At 44.4% G+C, this 14915-nt stretch overlaps 2 protein-coding genes across 11 annotated transcripts in view; one reads left to right on the forward strand and one right to left on the reverse strand.

Annotated features, from left to right (window-relative positions):
* PLAT (plasminogen activator, tissue type) overlaps positions 1-14915 on the reverse strand; it is a 106265-nt gene that overhangs the window by 9346 nt on the left and 82004 nt on the right. For 2 of the 10 annotated variants that reach the window (XM_063420153.1, XM_063420151.1), the window contains exons 1-3: positions 4216-4355; positions 2609-2796; positions 97-198 (exon numbers count right to left, since the gene is read on the reverse strand). In XM_063420153.1, coding sequence (XP_063276223.1) covers positions 97-198; positions 2609-2779 — 273 coding nt within the window. In that variant the 5' untranslated portion in view covers positions 2780-2796; positions 4216-4355. Of the gene's footprint in view, positions 1-96; positions 199-306; positions 467-2273; positions 2453-2608; positions 2797-4215; positions 4356-14915 lie in introns of those variants that run through there. The other 8 variants (XM_063420156.1, XM_063420161.1, XM_063420154.1 and 5 more) reach the window with 8 other exon arrangements.
* Positions 4389-14571, forward strand: IKBKB (inhibitor of nuclear factor kappa B kinase subunit beta). Its single transcript, XM_063420150.1, has 21 exons — positions 4389-4520; positions 4593-4687; positions 5423-5540; positions 6286-6355; positions 6754-6842; positions 7301-7390; positions 7748-7872; positions 8189-8296; positions 8607-8736; positions 9169-9363; positions 9590-9704; positions 10056-10179; positions 10429-10580; positions 10694-10755; positions 11189-11298; positions 11555-11604; positions 12118-12217; positions 12400-12547; positions 12746-12873; positions 13552-13642; positions 14138-14571. Exons 1-21 carry the CDS (start codon positions 4416-4418, stop codon positions 14204-14206), a joined length of 2274 nt encoding a protein of 757 aa, XP_063276220.1. The 5' UTR covers positions 4389-4415; the 3' UTR covers positions 14207-14571.

The raw sequence follows: 14915 nt of genomic DNA on the forward strand, positions 1-14915 counted from the left end.
TCTGCCTGATGCAGACAGCTGGAGTCTATGGTAAGGAAGTGCTGCTGAAAATACAGGAAGATGGCAAGAGAATTATTTAATGCATTAGCCTCTTACCTGGCACTGGGCAGTCATGATTGCTCCCACTAACACAAAGAGACATGGGAGTTTGCCTTCCATTCTGAGTGTTTTCCACATCAGCTCTAAATCTTGAATTATCTGTAGAGACAAAAAATAAGATGTTGAACAGAGGACATTTACAGTGTGAATGGAGTTCAAGGTGTAACTTTAAATTAAAGTTTTAAATTATGAAAATTCTTTTTATACATTTTCAACCTGTTGCTTCTCAGCTGTCTGGTCTAACTGTCCTGGTCTTCCTGGGGAAACTGCCAGCCTGGATCCATATGTGCTTTTACATGATAATCTCAGAAACTTGATAAGCTAAAGCACTCTCTTTTACATCTGGAGGAAACTGAGAGGGTGTTTCCTGAGGAATAAGACAGAAGAAAAATTCAAGTACTTTTTCCCTAAACTGCAGGATGCCAACAGTACCATGTGCACTATTAGAGAGATGGGCTTGTCTGATGATGCAGTGTAATGGTGATTTGAATGCATTAACCAAGATTCAGATTACTGACGCCTACTGAAGAGATCTCTTGTGGAGGCAGACATCTGCTGAAGGGTCAGTTTGTGGTAACAGTGGTTTAAGAGGATTTGCTTTTTTTATAGACTGCTGCCTTGAGTGAGAGTGAAGGGTTCTCTCTTGTGTAGAGGATATGTAGGCAAAATTGGTTTGCTTGATTATAGGTGAGGACTTTTTTTCAGTATTTCTACTGCTTCTTCCCATTTAAGCCTTTAGTTTTTACTATTATCATATGCTTTTGCTAAAAAGGCAGAGTATGGCAATCATATGGCAGGCTAGCTTTTGTTCTGATAGTCTCATTTATTTGTTGTATGTCACTTCTATGCAGTCACAACTACACATTATTCCCTCTAATCCCTTCAGTTTTACACTTCAAACCCCTCCTCAATCCACTAGGAAGAGTTTCTACTTTCTCCAAATCGATTTACAGAGTCTGACTCCTATATCAGTACCCTTGGGAGAGAACCTTCATTGATCCCTAGTGGGAGACTGTGAAGGTGTGACGTAGATGTGGTGGACCCCCCTACTTTGAACAAGTCCCACACCAGAAGCCCATTTTCTCTCTTCCTTTTAAAATATAATACCTCCTATACAAAGAGCTGGGAGCAAGATAAAGTAGCAGGCACAAGATACAAGCAAGAAGATACAATTTAATTTCCAGTCTCTAGGAGTGCCCTGAAGTTCCAAATACTTGAAATAATATTCAGGCACTGTTGCCCACACTATCACCTTTTTATCACCTATGTTATATGCAGAAAGCTAACCCAATTATTTGAGAAAACTACTACTTCCAGAAATCATGAGCTCAGACTCTGTTTATATAAAGCCAAAGAAGGCAGCTGGATAACAGCTGGTGAAACTGGAGTGCAATCCATGAGTCATAAATTGGGATTCAAGGCTAATATGGAGAAAAACTCTGTGGTTTTTTAGTAGTTTTGTCATTGGGATTTTTTGTTTGTTTGTCTGTTTTGAAATTGTTCAAAGCAAAAGGCATGAATAGTCCAGTTTCTGAAGCAGAACCAGGAGTACAGCAGGATAATTTAGGATGTGATTTCTCATCATTAGGCTGCAAAAAGAAGGGACTTAAGTTGCAAGTCAGACTGAAAAGATTCACAAGGACATCTTCCAAGAACCTTAATTACTCCATGCTTTATCTTTGGGTCACACCTTGATGATAAAATCCTTATAATTCAGAGCATCTCTCAGTGACTTGTATTGCTCCATGGATATCACAGTACACTTTTTATATACTTTCAAGCCATTTTTCACCTCTTAGGAAACATTTTGCATTGTCTAGCAAGCCTTTTTAAAAGTGGTACAAGTGATTTCCAGATAGACATTAACTTCAATTGAATCTCAACTGAATCAGCAGCATTCCGAAAGTGAGGGTGAATGATCTGAACCACTTGGTTTCTGCTGTAACCCTGTTATAGTATCCTTGCTCCCTGCAGCTCTGGCTCATTATTACAGCTATGCAGGCTTGTGTTCTGAATCCCGCAGTGGCAATGTTTTAACCTGCTAATTGTTGGTATCACTGGTGATCTTTGTTGTTGTCTGTGGAGAAGGCTTGAAGTTCTTACAACTTTATGAAACAAGATTCTGGTAGCTAAGACGCTTTCAAGGAAAGCTTTTGTTCTCTGTGTCTCGTTACCTTACCATCAAGATATTTGTCCACAACTCTTCCTTTAAGTTCTTCTGCTAATGTCCTTTGTGCAGGAGACTCCTCCTTGCTTAACTGGTCAGAGCCCGAGGCTGTCAGCCCTTTCCCGGGAAAGCTTCAGCTTTCTTGAAACAACTGAAAGTTAGCAGCTTTACCCACACTATGAATCTCTTCAAAAACAGGAAGGCAATAGCTCAGTTACTTAACTATTATCGTGCTTCAGTGGGATTTATTAAATAATAATATTTAACAGTATTTAATGACAATGCCATTCATGTTGAAAACAGGAAATGCCCTTTTTGAAACAGGTGCAGAGCAGTGCCTACCTTTTTGCTTTTTCTCCTCTGTATTCTCTTGATGATTTTCTTTCCACACCGCTCTGGGTTTGTGTTTCTGCTCTGCTCTGTTCTCTCTGTCCTACTTGCAGCGCCACTCAAGGGGTGGAGACTCCCTGGGCCGTGAGGCGTGCTGGCCGCATCCCACCCCTTCCCGAGCATCTAGGGGACGGTCCAGGCTGTGAGTGAATGCACAGCTGTATTATTTCTAATATAATTAGAAGTCTGCAGTATGTAGACTTAGTTCTAATAATGAGAAACTCCTGTTTCACACATGAGTGTAGTACGCTGTACTCCTAATTAAGATGTTTGGCAGAGAGGCCCTGACCCACACGTGGAGCAAAGCATGCCCCGAAGAGAGCCATGGGAGAAGAAACAGTCAGAGGAGCTTGCAAGTTAAATGAGCAAAACTTCTAATGAACTTTAGATACAAAGAAGGAACAGCATGTTGAGGGCCAGAGTTAAATGTTCACTGATACTACTCATCCTACAAAATGAAGATCTACTCGCCAGGATGTGTTCATGAGGTATTCAGTTATCAAACAGTGGCAGACAAATGCGATGATCAGTTTTAGAGCTGATCTTAGGGCACTGTTATGAAAACAGTCAGTGCAATTGTTATAGTGATGAATGTGTCCTGCCTGCTTGGAACTGATTCACTAGCAATCAGGCTTCTGACAGAATTTAGTGCAAGACAGAAGAACTAGTATGTGAGGGACTTCCACTTTCAGGAAGCAGCTGCATGGAGTCCTCATTTGGAAAGCACGGCACTGGTTATTTTGCATAATGGTAAAGATGAAACACTGGGTACTCAGTATGTTTAGCTCTTCTCTGCATGGAGATCTCTGTCAAGATTATCAAATGTATTTCCCCACGAGTCATGGTGCTGGTGATAACATTACTGCCATAAATCTGATTTAAGTATAGCTACATTTGACCATTTCCAGAAAGGATTTCCAGTTGTTGAGATTGAACATTGCTGAGCGAACAAGGGCTAACTTACTTTGTTGTTAAAGACAACAGCCATTTGACTTCTAGATTAAAGATGCTAACAAACTGATGGCCTTGGGGAAAGATTTCAAAAATTATTTCCTGGTTTTTCACAGCTTAAGGACAACTATAATTGTCTCTAGAGTGTTGTGCCATTTGTAGGGCTTAACATATTTCAGGAAAGCCAGCAATAAAAGCGTTTGGTCTCTCAAGCACCATCTACTGGCTGTTCTCTAAATTGATCCTCGGGATGATTTCAGCAGGACTGTTTAATGTCAGTGACGAAGTGTGACATCATGACATCCCACAGGTCACCCAGACGGGACCCTCTGTGCCCGGTGGCTTTGGCAGGTCCAGCGCAGGCGACTGCAGTCCTAATAGGTCTTGGAGTGCACTTTCCACCCCCGTACTGCTGTGCGTCTTTGCAATGGCATTAAAGCACCTCACACCAAGCCAGCCCAGGAGCAAGAAGTATTCAATCCCGATGTAATGCCCAGAATAGCGCTTTGATTCGGGCGGTGCGGTGGGAAAGGCAAATGCTGCATTCCGGATTGGCAAGTTTTGGAGATGCCGTGGAAAGAAGACGGCAACTCTGTAATTTTACTTACGCAGCCCACGAGCTGTACACTCCTCTCATCCCGAACCCCTGACTCCACGCGGTATCGCGGCCACGAAGATATCGACTCCCCCACTCCTCCCCGGGGCGGCCCTGACAGGGCCGAGCCCCGGCCCCGCGCGTCCCCTTTAAGGGCGGGCCCTCGCGCCGGAGCCGGAAGCGCAGGTCCCGCGGAGCGGAGCCGGGCCCGCCATGAGCCGCCCGCCCGCGCTGCAGGCGCAGACCTGCGGGCCCTGGGAGATGCGGGAGCGCCTTGGCACCGGGGGTTTCGGCAACGTCATCCGCTGGCACAACAAGGTAGGCGGCGGCCGGGCCCGCTGCGCCGCGGCTCGGGACCCGCGCTCAGCCCACCCCTTGCTGTTTCCACAGGAAACCGGCGAGCAGGTGGCCATCAAGCAGTGCCGGCAGGAGCTGAGCCCGCGCAACCGCGAGCGCTGGGCGCTGGAAATACAGATCATGAAGAGGTGAGGCGGGGCGGCGGTGGCGCCAGGCCGAGCCCCCTGCCCGCTTGCGGCCGGACAGGGCGGAGGGGTCGCTGCACGGTGTCGGGTCAGTGCCCCGGGACGTGTGGCGGAGACGGCCCTGGAGCGCGGATCTGACGGGTGCGCTGAGGGAAATGGTGGGAGAGGCTTTCGGCCGCCGGCCGCCAAGGGATCCCCTTCCGGGAGGTGCCCGGTCCGCTGCGGCGGCAAGCGCGTGGAAGTTCACGCGTAAGAAAACTTCACGTTGTGCTATATGAGACTCTTGGGTCTCACATTGCCGTCTTCGGCTCGTCTGCCGTGCCCTCAGCGCTGCGACCATGCTGCTACCTAGCTGCTGCTTTGCCTGACTTAAAGCCTGTGCTGCATCAGTCCCTTGGGATGTTGGATTAACATTTTCGGGTGTAGCGGTCTGATTGCAGTTTGGGTCTTTTCTGGACGGTAGCAAGACTCCCTTGCACTCTGTTGCAAGACTTGTTGCTGTACCTTCAAGACAGATCTGTAATGCATACGTGTTGAAGAAACACAGTGTCCTGCATATGAAGTGCTAGGAGTTAGAATGAGTCTAGATCCGTGAAAGATGGAAACCTTTAAAGTTCACTAATTCAGTTTCTAAAGGGATTTGTGACCGTGTAGGGCTTTGACTGATGACCACGAGCACATGAAACTGTGTAGCACTTGTAGAACACAACGTGTACTTGCCTAATTTTTGTTCTGCAGACTGAACCATCCCAATGTAGTGGCTGCCCGCGATGTCCCTGAAGGGATGCAGAAGCTCGCACCAAATGATTTGCCATTGTTGGCCATGGAGTACTGCCAAGGAGGAGACCTCCGCAAGGTGAGGTCCCTAGGGTGGTAACCTAGGAATGGATCACCTTCTAATCTGATCCTAGGTTTTCTACTAGAGTTTTCCCTTCAAACCTTTGCTTTAATATCCTGATGCTTCCTAATTCTAGTCATGGCATCAACAGGTGTTGGTGGCTTGATCCTTGATATTATGTTCAGCTTTTGCAGACTTAAGTGTTTTGTGAAACACTGTGTTTTTTTGGATGCAAGTGACACTGTGTGGAGTTTACACATAAAGAATGAGGGCAAGAGGGAGGTGCAACACTATGTGAGTATGGCCAAGACCATTGTAGGGTAGGTGCATCTGTAGGCTGTTCCCTTCCTGAAAGTGATGAACTCCTGTCTGTCATAGGAAGAAATAACGCATGATAGTCCTAAGGCTTTTCTGACCTTTGCTATAATCTGCCCATAGCTAAAACACAGACCACAGGCCTCAGGGTGGAGTTGATACTGTCAGGCACAGAGGAAATGGCAAAGAGCGATGGAACAAATAGAAGGATGAGAATGGGGTTACAGTGACTTCTTTCACCTGCTCCTTTATCCTCCCATGCAATTAAACCAAGGCACAAAGCTGTAGTTGCTGCTACCACGGGTCACAGTCTAAGCGTAGAGTTTTGTGCTTCTGGAGAATTAATTGCTGTTGCTGAAACTTCTTGCATCCCTGAGGATTTGTGTGACTGTGGGCCTCACTCAGGATAGAGGAGGGAAAGACTACATTCTGTGTTGCCTACTTGCAGTACCTGAACCAGCTGGAGAATTGCTGTGGCTTGCGGGAAGAAGCTATTCTTGTCTTGTTATCTGACATTGGTAAGTGGTGGCAGTACTTTCAGTTGTCTGAGCTACGGAAACCCTTTTAGTCCTGAATCCACTCTCCAGATATACATCAGTGACTCCATTTTAGACTGAGTTTTATGATCTTGATTATCTACCAAAAGTGTTGGGAGTCTGGGGAGGTCCTTGTCTACTGGAAGTTTGCCAGCGTTACTACAGAAAGGATGTGAGGTAACACCCAGAGAGAGAACTCAGTTTGTGTCCAGAGTTCTGTGATGCTGACTTTACCCCTTACACTTAGTGTTTCATTGTATGTTTGATTGTAGAAGGTTTGATGTGAAAGCCATGCTTTTTACTGGATAGAACTGAATCCTTACTGAGCTCATGCTAGGTACTGTTACTTATGCTGTAACAACAGGCTTTTTCTGTCTCAGCTTCTGCTCTCAGATACCTTCATGAGAACAGGATCATCCACAGAGACTTGAAACCAGAGAACATTGTGCTGCAGCAAGGAGAGCAAAGGGTAAGCAGGAAGCACTTGTCTCTACCTGCACAGACAAGTAAGGTTACAAGGAACGTGCATGTGCTTCATGCACTTACATGGTCCCTCTGCAAGAGCACTCAGCCCAGGATAACCCCTGTCTCAGGTCATTGTTGTAGATTGTATTCTGTGTGCACCTGAGGTGAGACATTGTGTTAGACATCTGTTAACACCTGACATTTGGACTTTCAACTATTAAGGAAAGAACCAGGCTGTACTGAAGGACCACAGATCCGAAGGAGCTAGACCTATAACTGCTAATTGCGCTACAACACCTTCAAATCATTGTGGTTTTAGAAATCTAAAGTAGCCTCCCGTTTCTGCTCCTATGTGTTCACTGGCATCTTTCCTGCATAACTTTGAACCTTTTGTTTCTGCTGTATGATGTGCTTTTAACAGGACTTCAGTTTAGCATTCTTATTCTCTGTTGTGTGTTTCAGTTAATACACAAAATCATTGACCTTGGTTATGCTAAGGAGTTGGATCAGGGTAGCCTATGCACATCCTTTGTTGGGACGCTGCAGTACTTGGTAAGGAAGGCATTCAGCTAGAAGAGCAGCTACTGCTCTCTAGTGGGATAGAATTCACTGTTATCAAGCTTTGGGCTGGGATTAAGTACTTGTGCGGTATGGGGTGCCTTTGTGGTGCTGAAGCTAGCAAAGGTGACTGTTTTTTGCTGACACTGGGTTTTCTGCTACCTACATCTGTTATAAATAAGCAGGAGTGCCAGTAACCTATGCTGCTCAATCCAAGAGAGGGTCTTAAAGCGCATGAGAGGCAACGTTCAGTAGTTTCTTTAATAATTTGTACAAATGTTAATGAGATCTTAAGGGACAGAGAAAGCTAAGAGGTCAATGGCTTTGTCTCATGTGTGTAAACTGTATCAGGCTCCAGAGCTGCTGGAACAGCAGAAGTATACGGTGACAGTGGATTACTGGAGCTTTGGCACGCTTGCCTTTGAGTGCATTACAGGCTTCCGACCATTCCTACCCAACTGGCAGCCAGTGCAATGGTGAGTGAACTGTGGCTGGGTGATAAGTGGGTGTGTATGTGACTTTCCTGTTTACAGGAAGTAGAAGTGTGGTCCCTTGATTCTGAGGATAATACCCCTCTGTTCCTTGCCCTTATGAAAACTGACCCCCTTCGCAGGAGTTTGACTCCCCTGAGCAAGTCCAGCATTCCTGATACTTGCTCTATGGGGTAAGGGCTGATAACAGAAACCAAAGTGGCATCTGTATTGTATCTGTCAAGAGTAGCTTTGAGAGCCTAGTAATGTGCAGGCTGGGAAAGGCAGGCAATGTTTTCACTATTGTACTTGCTTACATTAGGCATACAAAAGTGCGTCAGAAGAGTGAGCTGGATATTGTTGTTTCAGAAGACTTGTCCGGAGAAGTCAAGTTTTCTAGCACTTTGCCCTGCCCCAACAATCTAAACAGGTGACTACTAGAAGTTGCTGTGCTGAGATACACTGATTCTTCTGCAAAAGGACCAATTTTATATTATAAGCCTTACTGTGTTAATCTGTGAATAAATGAGTGCATGACACAGGCAGTACTATTGTTGCTTGTCAGACTTGTGTAGTCTTGGTTTGCCTTCTAAACACTGCATTTGTGATGGGGAGAGGTGGAGTGTTGGAGGGAGAAGGAGGGGGAAAATATTGTCAGTCCTCCCAGACAGAACAAGCCATATCACTACTGCAAATGCACTTTTACCTTTTCTAATTTCCTTCTGGTTTTTATTGCTCAGTGTTTTGTCTGCAAGGCTGGAGAAATGGCTGCAACTCATGTTAATGTGGCACCCACGTCAGAGAGGTACAGATCCTACATACGGACCCAATGGGTGTTTCAAAGCATTGGATGACATTTTGAACTTGAAGGTGTGTATGACCCTGAAAGTTTTCCAGAGAGCAGTTGTCTGAGCCTGTGAATCATAGACTTAGGAGGAAGAGTGAGGCAGAAACTCACAGAACTCTCTACTGACAGTGACAGGTACATTCCTCTGACTTCTTTGAGGATAAATACTCCCTGAGCTTGTTGGGAGTAGTGAATAGCTTCTGTGCACCCTTAGTTCCATATTCTGAGAGATGATTCTACAGCTGAAGGTATTTAATTGCCATGTGGCCTCTCTTCCACTTAATGGAGGACAAGAACTTTGCCATAATGTTAGGAAGTAGCTGCAAAGTGACTTCTTGAGTCTGCCAAGTGCTTTGAACAGTTTGTTGGTGGTCATTGTCTCAGTCCCTCAGTCTCTGCTCTAACATGACCAATGTATCTTCAGCCTTTCTCATGCCATGCTACTCTTCTTGTAGTTGCTTCATGTTTTGAACATGGTTACGGGAACTGTGCACACCTACCCTGTGACAGAGGAAGAGACTCTGCAGAGTGTGAAGGCCAGGATTCAGTCAGATACGGGAATTCCAGAACAGGACCAGGAACTACTGCAGGAAGCAGGACTTGCATTGTTTTCTCAGAAGCTGGTCACTAAACATACAGCTGATAGCAAGGTGTGTCTGGATACTCCCTTTCTTGTGTTTGAGTGAATCAGAAGACACTGCTCTCATTTTGGGATCACAGCACTCCCTGCTGTTGTGGCATGCTTTTGTTATGGTAACCTCATAGACCTAACAGCCATTGTAGCATAGGCACCTTATTGCCTTTGGTGTTCTGTGTTTGGCTGAGGAGGACTTGCTTTTCCCAAGAAAACTTAGTTGGGACTTTTGTCTTCTGCAGGTGAATGATACTGCTGCTGCAGACACAGACCTTCTCTTCCTCTTTGATAACAAGAAAGTTTCCTATGAGGCTCAAGTGGCCTTGCGTCCTCATCCAGAAAGCGTTGACTGCATCCGTAAGGACTTTCTCTGGCATGAATGTGAAGGGGGGAGGTCTGTGTTGAGAGAGGTGTCTGTGTTTCGCAGTCTGTATCATGTACAAAGAGTAGAGGGAGCTTTAGCATATTGGGACTGAAGAAGCTTTAAAATGGACTGGCATTCATTCAATTGATCAGAATAACTAAAAAAAGGAAGTGCTTGATTTTGATATACTGGGGGAACTGCACAGGGGTTATCCAGCTCTAGGCTTTGCAGGTGGTCCTTTGCCCCTCAAAGGAGCAATGTTTTGGTCTGTTTTGCGATAACACAACTTTCCTGCTTCGTGTTGATATGTACATTTCCCTTTTCTCCGCTTGCTCTGTTTTCAGTTCAGGATCCAAAGAAGAATCTACACTTCTTCCAGCTGCGGAAAGTGTGGGGCCAGATCTGGCACACGATCCGGATGCTGAAGGAGGACTGTAACCGGCTTCAGCAGGGGCAGCGGGCAGCCATGTACGGTGGCAGTTTCTCTACAATACTTAACTCTCTCTTTTTGCTGTGGTGAAAGGGAAGACAGAAATGGGACCCTGTTGGAATGGGGAAGCCCATGACTGGAGCTGTAAGCAATTAATGAAAAGCTGAGAGCCCTTTGGCACAACTGCATTTGTTCTCACTGCTATATGAAGGATCTGCTTTGGATGTAAATGGAAGCCTGGTGGGTTTTTGCTTTCGGAGGCTAATAGGACCTTGTTGTCCATGCAGGATGAATCTGTTGCGTTACAACAGTACCCTCTCGAAGATGAAGAATTCTATGGCCTCCCTTTCTCAGCAGCTGAAAGCAAAGCTGGACTTCTTTAAAACAAGCATCCAGATTGATCTGGAGAAGTATAAAGAGCAGATTGAATTTGGAATTAGTGAGTATAGCATCTGGCAAATGGGTCTTTTCATGCCTCTTATACTCACAAAAACACCTACCTCTTTCTCTGTGAACCTGAGAAAGCCAGTCACTCTTCTTTGATTCCTGTAGCTTCTGAAAAGCTGCTGTTTGCCTGGAAAGAGATGGAGCAAGCTGTGGAACTTTGTGGACGGGTATGTTTCTAAATCTAACTGCTTATCATAAAGAGGCTTTTTCTTATTATCTTTCCCCTCCTCCCCCTTTTGCTTCATTGTCCCTGCCTTACATAGAAACTCCTTGTGTCTTGACTGATTCCAGATTTCACATTGCCTTGGTTTGTGTGGCACCATTTTTGTCCATTACTACATGAAACTCATTCTGTTGTAAGGCTTAGGGGAAAAAGGGAGATTTTGGGGAAGCCCCAAAAATGTCTTGGACGTTTTTCTATCCAAAAGCACCAAAGTAATTTCCTTGAAATGAAATGACTCATTTGTCTTTGGCCAAGGTTGCTGTTTGCTTCTTGTTGATGTGTTTAGAAATATGAATGAGAAAGGAAGAACCAATGTGAGTGGTAGTGTTCTGTAAGTATGAGACTGTTCTGTTGCTTATGTTCTACTCTGCTTTCAGGAGGATGATGTGGACCAGTTAGTGAAGAGGATGATGGCCCTGCAGACAGACATTGTGGACCTGCAGAGAAGCCCGCTAGGTCGTAAACAAGGGGGAACACTGGAGGATTTGTGAGTTGAACTACCCTCAGCTTCAAATACAGGAGTGTTTCTAGCTAAGCTTGCTCACTAGAGGACAATGGAACAGCTATTTCTTCCACCCAAACTATGGGGGACTGGGAGGACTTTAACATTAAAGATGATTTTTGACTCATCTGTCATTGTTCTGATATGGCAGACAGGTATAGAAAAGATTTGAGTTCTCAAACTATTTGTTCTTAATTTTGGTTCTTTAGAAATCCTTTTTTCTCTGGCTTTTTTCTTCTAGAGAAGAACAAGCCAGAGAGCTGTACCGAAGACTGAGAGAGAAGCCAAGAGGTAAAAGACACTTTAGCTCAAGGCCAGCTTGCTCTGTGTGTAACTTTGGAGATGTAATAATGATCACTGAGAAAACTATCTGCCTTCTTGGCCTGCCCAGACACTAGCAGCACATGGATTCTCGTGAATTTGCCTTTTTATCGAGAGGGGAGTCAGGGAATCAGTTTCACACTAAGCCAGCCTTTCTTCCTTGGCACTTTGTAAGCTGTTCTCAAAACTCCTCTGGAGCTCCTCTCAGAGCAGACTTGCCACAAGCCTATGCTGCTGCTTGTGTGTAGAAAGGATGAAAGACATGGCTGTTCCTTTGATACAGTCCCAACTCTCCTTTTCAAGTTCTTAAAATTTTGAAGAAGGTGGCTAAAATTCAGTGTAATTCATCCCACTCAAACTCGCATATCCTGAACTTCGTTTGGATGTTTCAGGATTGAAGCAGTAGTGGAAACAAGCCACTAAGAATCTTCTCACTCTGTCCTATAAACCTACCTTTTTGTGTAATATTGATTCTCATTCCAGATCAGAGGACAAGCGGTGACAGCCAGGAAATAGTACGACTGCTCCTACAGGCAATCCAGACCTTTGAAAAAAAAGTTCGAGTCATTTATGCTCAGCTCAGGTGAGCTTTGTAGATTTTATTCAGAGTTTAGAGAAGACATTTTCTCTTCCAGGAAGAGGTTTAAAACTCAATGCATATGACAAATGAGATCTTGCAGTGTTACAGGAAATAATTAACTTCAGAAATGTTCTCCTACTGCAGTGGCCCACACGTGATCTGATTAGTTTTTACTTTTTTAATAGTAAAACTGTAGTTTGCAAACAGAAGGCATTGGAATTGTTCCCCAGAGTGGAGAAAGTCATGAATCTGATGAGTGAAGATGAGGAAACAGTTGTTAGACTTCAGGAGAAACGACAGAAAGAACTGTGGAACTTGCTGAAAATTGCTTGTGTAAGTAAAATAAAAACTCCCCTTTAACCTGAGAATATGGTTTGTAGCACAGGTTACTGAAACAATAGTAATTTGAGTGTATCCTATGGTTCTTTATTTTGAATTAGTATTAAAGCCAAGTTCCAGATTGTCTCATATTCCTGGGTGCTGAAAACTAGTGGAAATAAGTGCACTCTGAATATTCTGTGTTTTCTTCAGAGTAAAGTGCGTGGTCCTGTTACTGGCAGTCCAGAGAGCATGAACACATCACGTCTTGGTAGCTCGGGTCAACTGCTGCTGCAGGTCCCTTCTGGAACATACAATTTATCAGAATCTGTAAGAAAAAGGTGAGGCAAAGTCTGGAGTTCTTCAGCTGCTAATGCCACCACTACAGAGCTGGATTTCCTGCTTTGGGAAATAATGGCACACAGTGTATGGTCTCATATTTTACACTTTGTGTTCAGCTTGCATTGTCAGCAGTCTTGGTTTATTTAGTAGTTAGACTTCCTGGGGCTTGCAGATCTTCCGTGTGAAAAATAGGGGATTAGGTATAGCTTCACTTCCCCCTGCCTCAGTAACAAGGGTGGTTTTTTGGTTTTCTTCCTTTAATCTGAGATGGTTGGGCTCACTTGGAAGTACACTGCCAGCAAGAACTGTTGAAGCATTGTCTTGTAAGGTCATAGTAGCTGAGCTGTGGCATTGGGACTGCTGTAAGCAAGCATGTGTACTTCTGGCTTGCTTAAATGAACCGAGTCACCACTTGGAATGAAAGACCTTGGTTTGGTTTTTTGCCCCATCCTTAAGTTTATAGAACCCAATCCCACCTTGGAATACATTTCCTTTCCCCTGTCCAGTAAGTCAGGGGCTGCCACCAACTTTTTCAAGTTGCAGTATGAATTCCAAGCCTATGACCTGATGAACTTCAGTGTTCTGCAGCATACCTGGCAGAAATATTTCTTTATGATAGAGGCAGCATGTCTTCAAACTGCCATAGAAATTAATAGTGTAATAATTGCCCCTTTCAGTGAGGAGCTACTGCTGGAATCCCGGAAACTTTGTAGCCAACTAGAAAATGTGATGCATGACACAATGAAGGATCAAGAGCAGAGTTTCGTGGTAATGTACTCATTCTTCTATAAATGGACTGGGGAAGTGCATGACTTCAAAGTTCGGCCTGTGCAAGTTTGCCACCACTAAAATAGCTAATTGAAATCTGCACTTTACAAAGGGAGAGTAGGCACCTGTTCCCTCATAATCTGCTGACTGACATATTCAGCTTGGACCTAAGACCAGGAGCCATGTGCAGGGAACTTGTTGCACTGAACAGTGAAGGATGGGGCAAAGCAGTTGGCTGTTGTACAAAAATACTGCAAAACTGCACGCAAGTTTGGGATGATCAGGTGGCAGGGATGTTTAATTGAATGATGCAGAATATTAAAAAGACTAACTTGTACTGGAGAGTGCAAGTAGGATGTTTGCTTGACAGCAGTCACCTGGCTCATTATGAAATTATATTGACCAACTTGTTCACAGTAAACTCTTAAGGTGCTTGGCTGTTATTCTAGAGCAAGCTCAATTCTAAGCTAGTGTTGAACTTCATTTATCCTTTAGGCTCTAGACTGGAGCTGGCTGCAGCTTCAGGTAGAAGAAACAAACAGTGCAGAACAAACGCAGATGTAAGATCACTCTGGTTGCCTCTGAAGCCACGGCACTTTGGGAAGCCAACTGTGAAAAGCTGCTGCCTCCGAGAAGGGAATATCAACTCCTCCTACTGTCACCAACTGCTTACGTGATACATATGGCTTAGCTTTCTCAGACACTTTTTCACAAAGATACAGTAGGGAATGCCTGTTCTAACTGCTTGGAAAATGTTCTTAATTGTGCCTTAAGACAGCAGATACTCTGTCCTGGTTAAGTCTTCCCTTAGGCATCACCTGTGGCTGTTTTGCTGCATTTTAGGCTTTCTCATAAACAATGGACAACAAGGTATACCCAGTCACTGGTAGGTGTCACCTTTCTAATGAACTGTGAACTTGATTTCTTAACTTTGCTGATTTGCACTTTTTTCTTTAAGTGTAATGGTTGTACTTACCTAATACTTGTTTCCTGTATGGGAACGAAATTATCTAAAACATGTAAACTTTTGGTTTGCTCTTTTTGATGCGCTCAATAACAGTATAAAGGAAAAAAAAAAGCTGCTTTCGCTGTGCAGGTCTCTAAAACATGGGAAGTGTAAGAATATTATCCTGGAAACCAAAAGAGAAGGAAATCTTCAGTGTACAGGTATCGTGTAACAAAGCATTTGCAGATTATCTATTAACCATGCTCAAAGGGGCATGAAAAGATAAAACAAAAACCCAGCTGGATGGAACCTTGGTGAGAGTCAACA

This window comes from Prinia subflava, chromosome 29 (assembly GCF_021018805.1).
Source record: "Prinia subflava isolate CZ2003 ecotype Zambia chromosome 29, Cam_Psub_1.2, whole genome shotgun sequence".
NCBI lineage: Eukaryota > Metazoa > Chordata > Aves > Passeriformes > Cisticolidae > Prinia > Prinia subflava.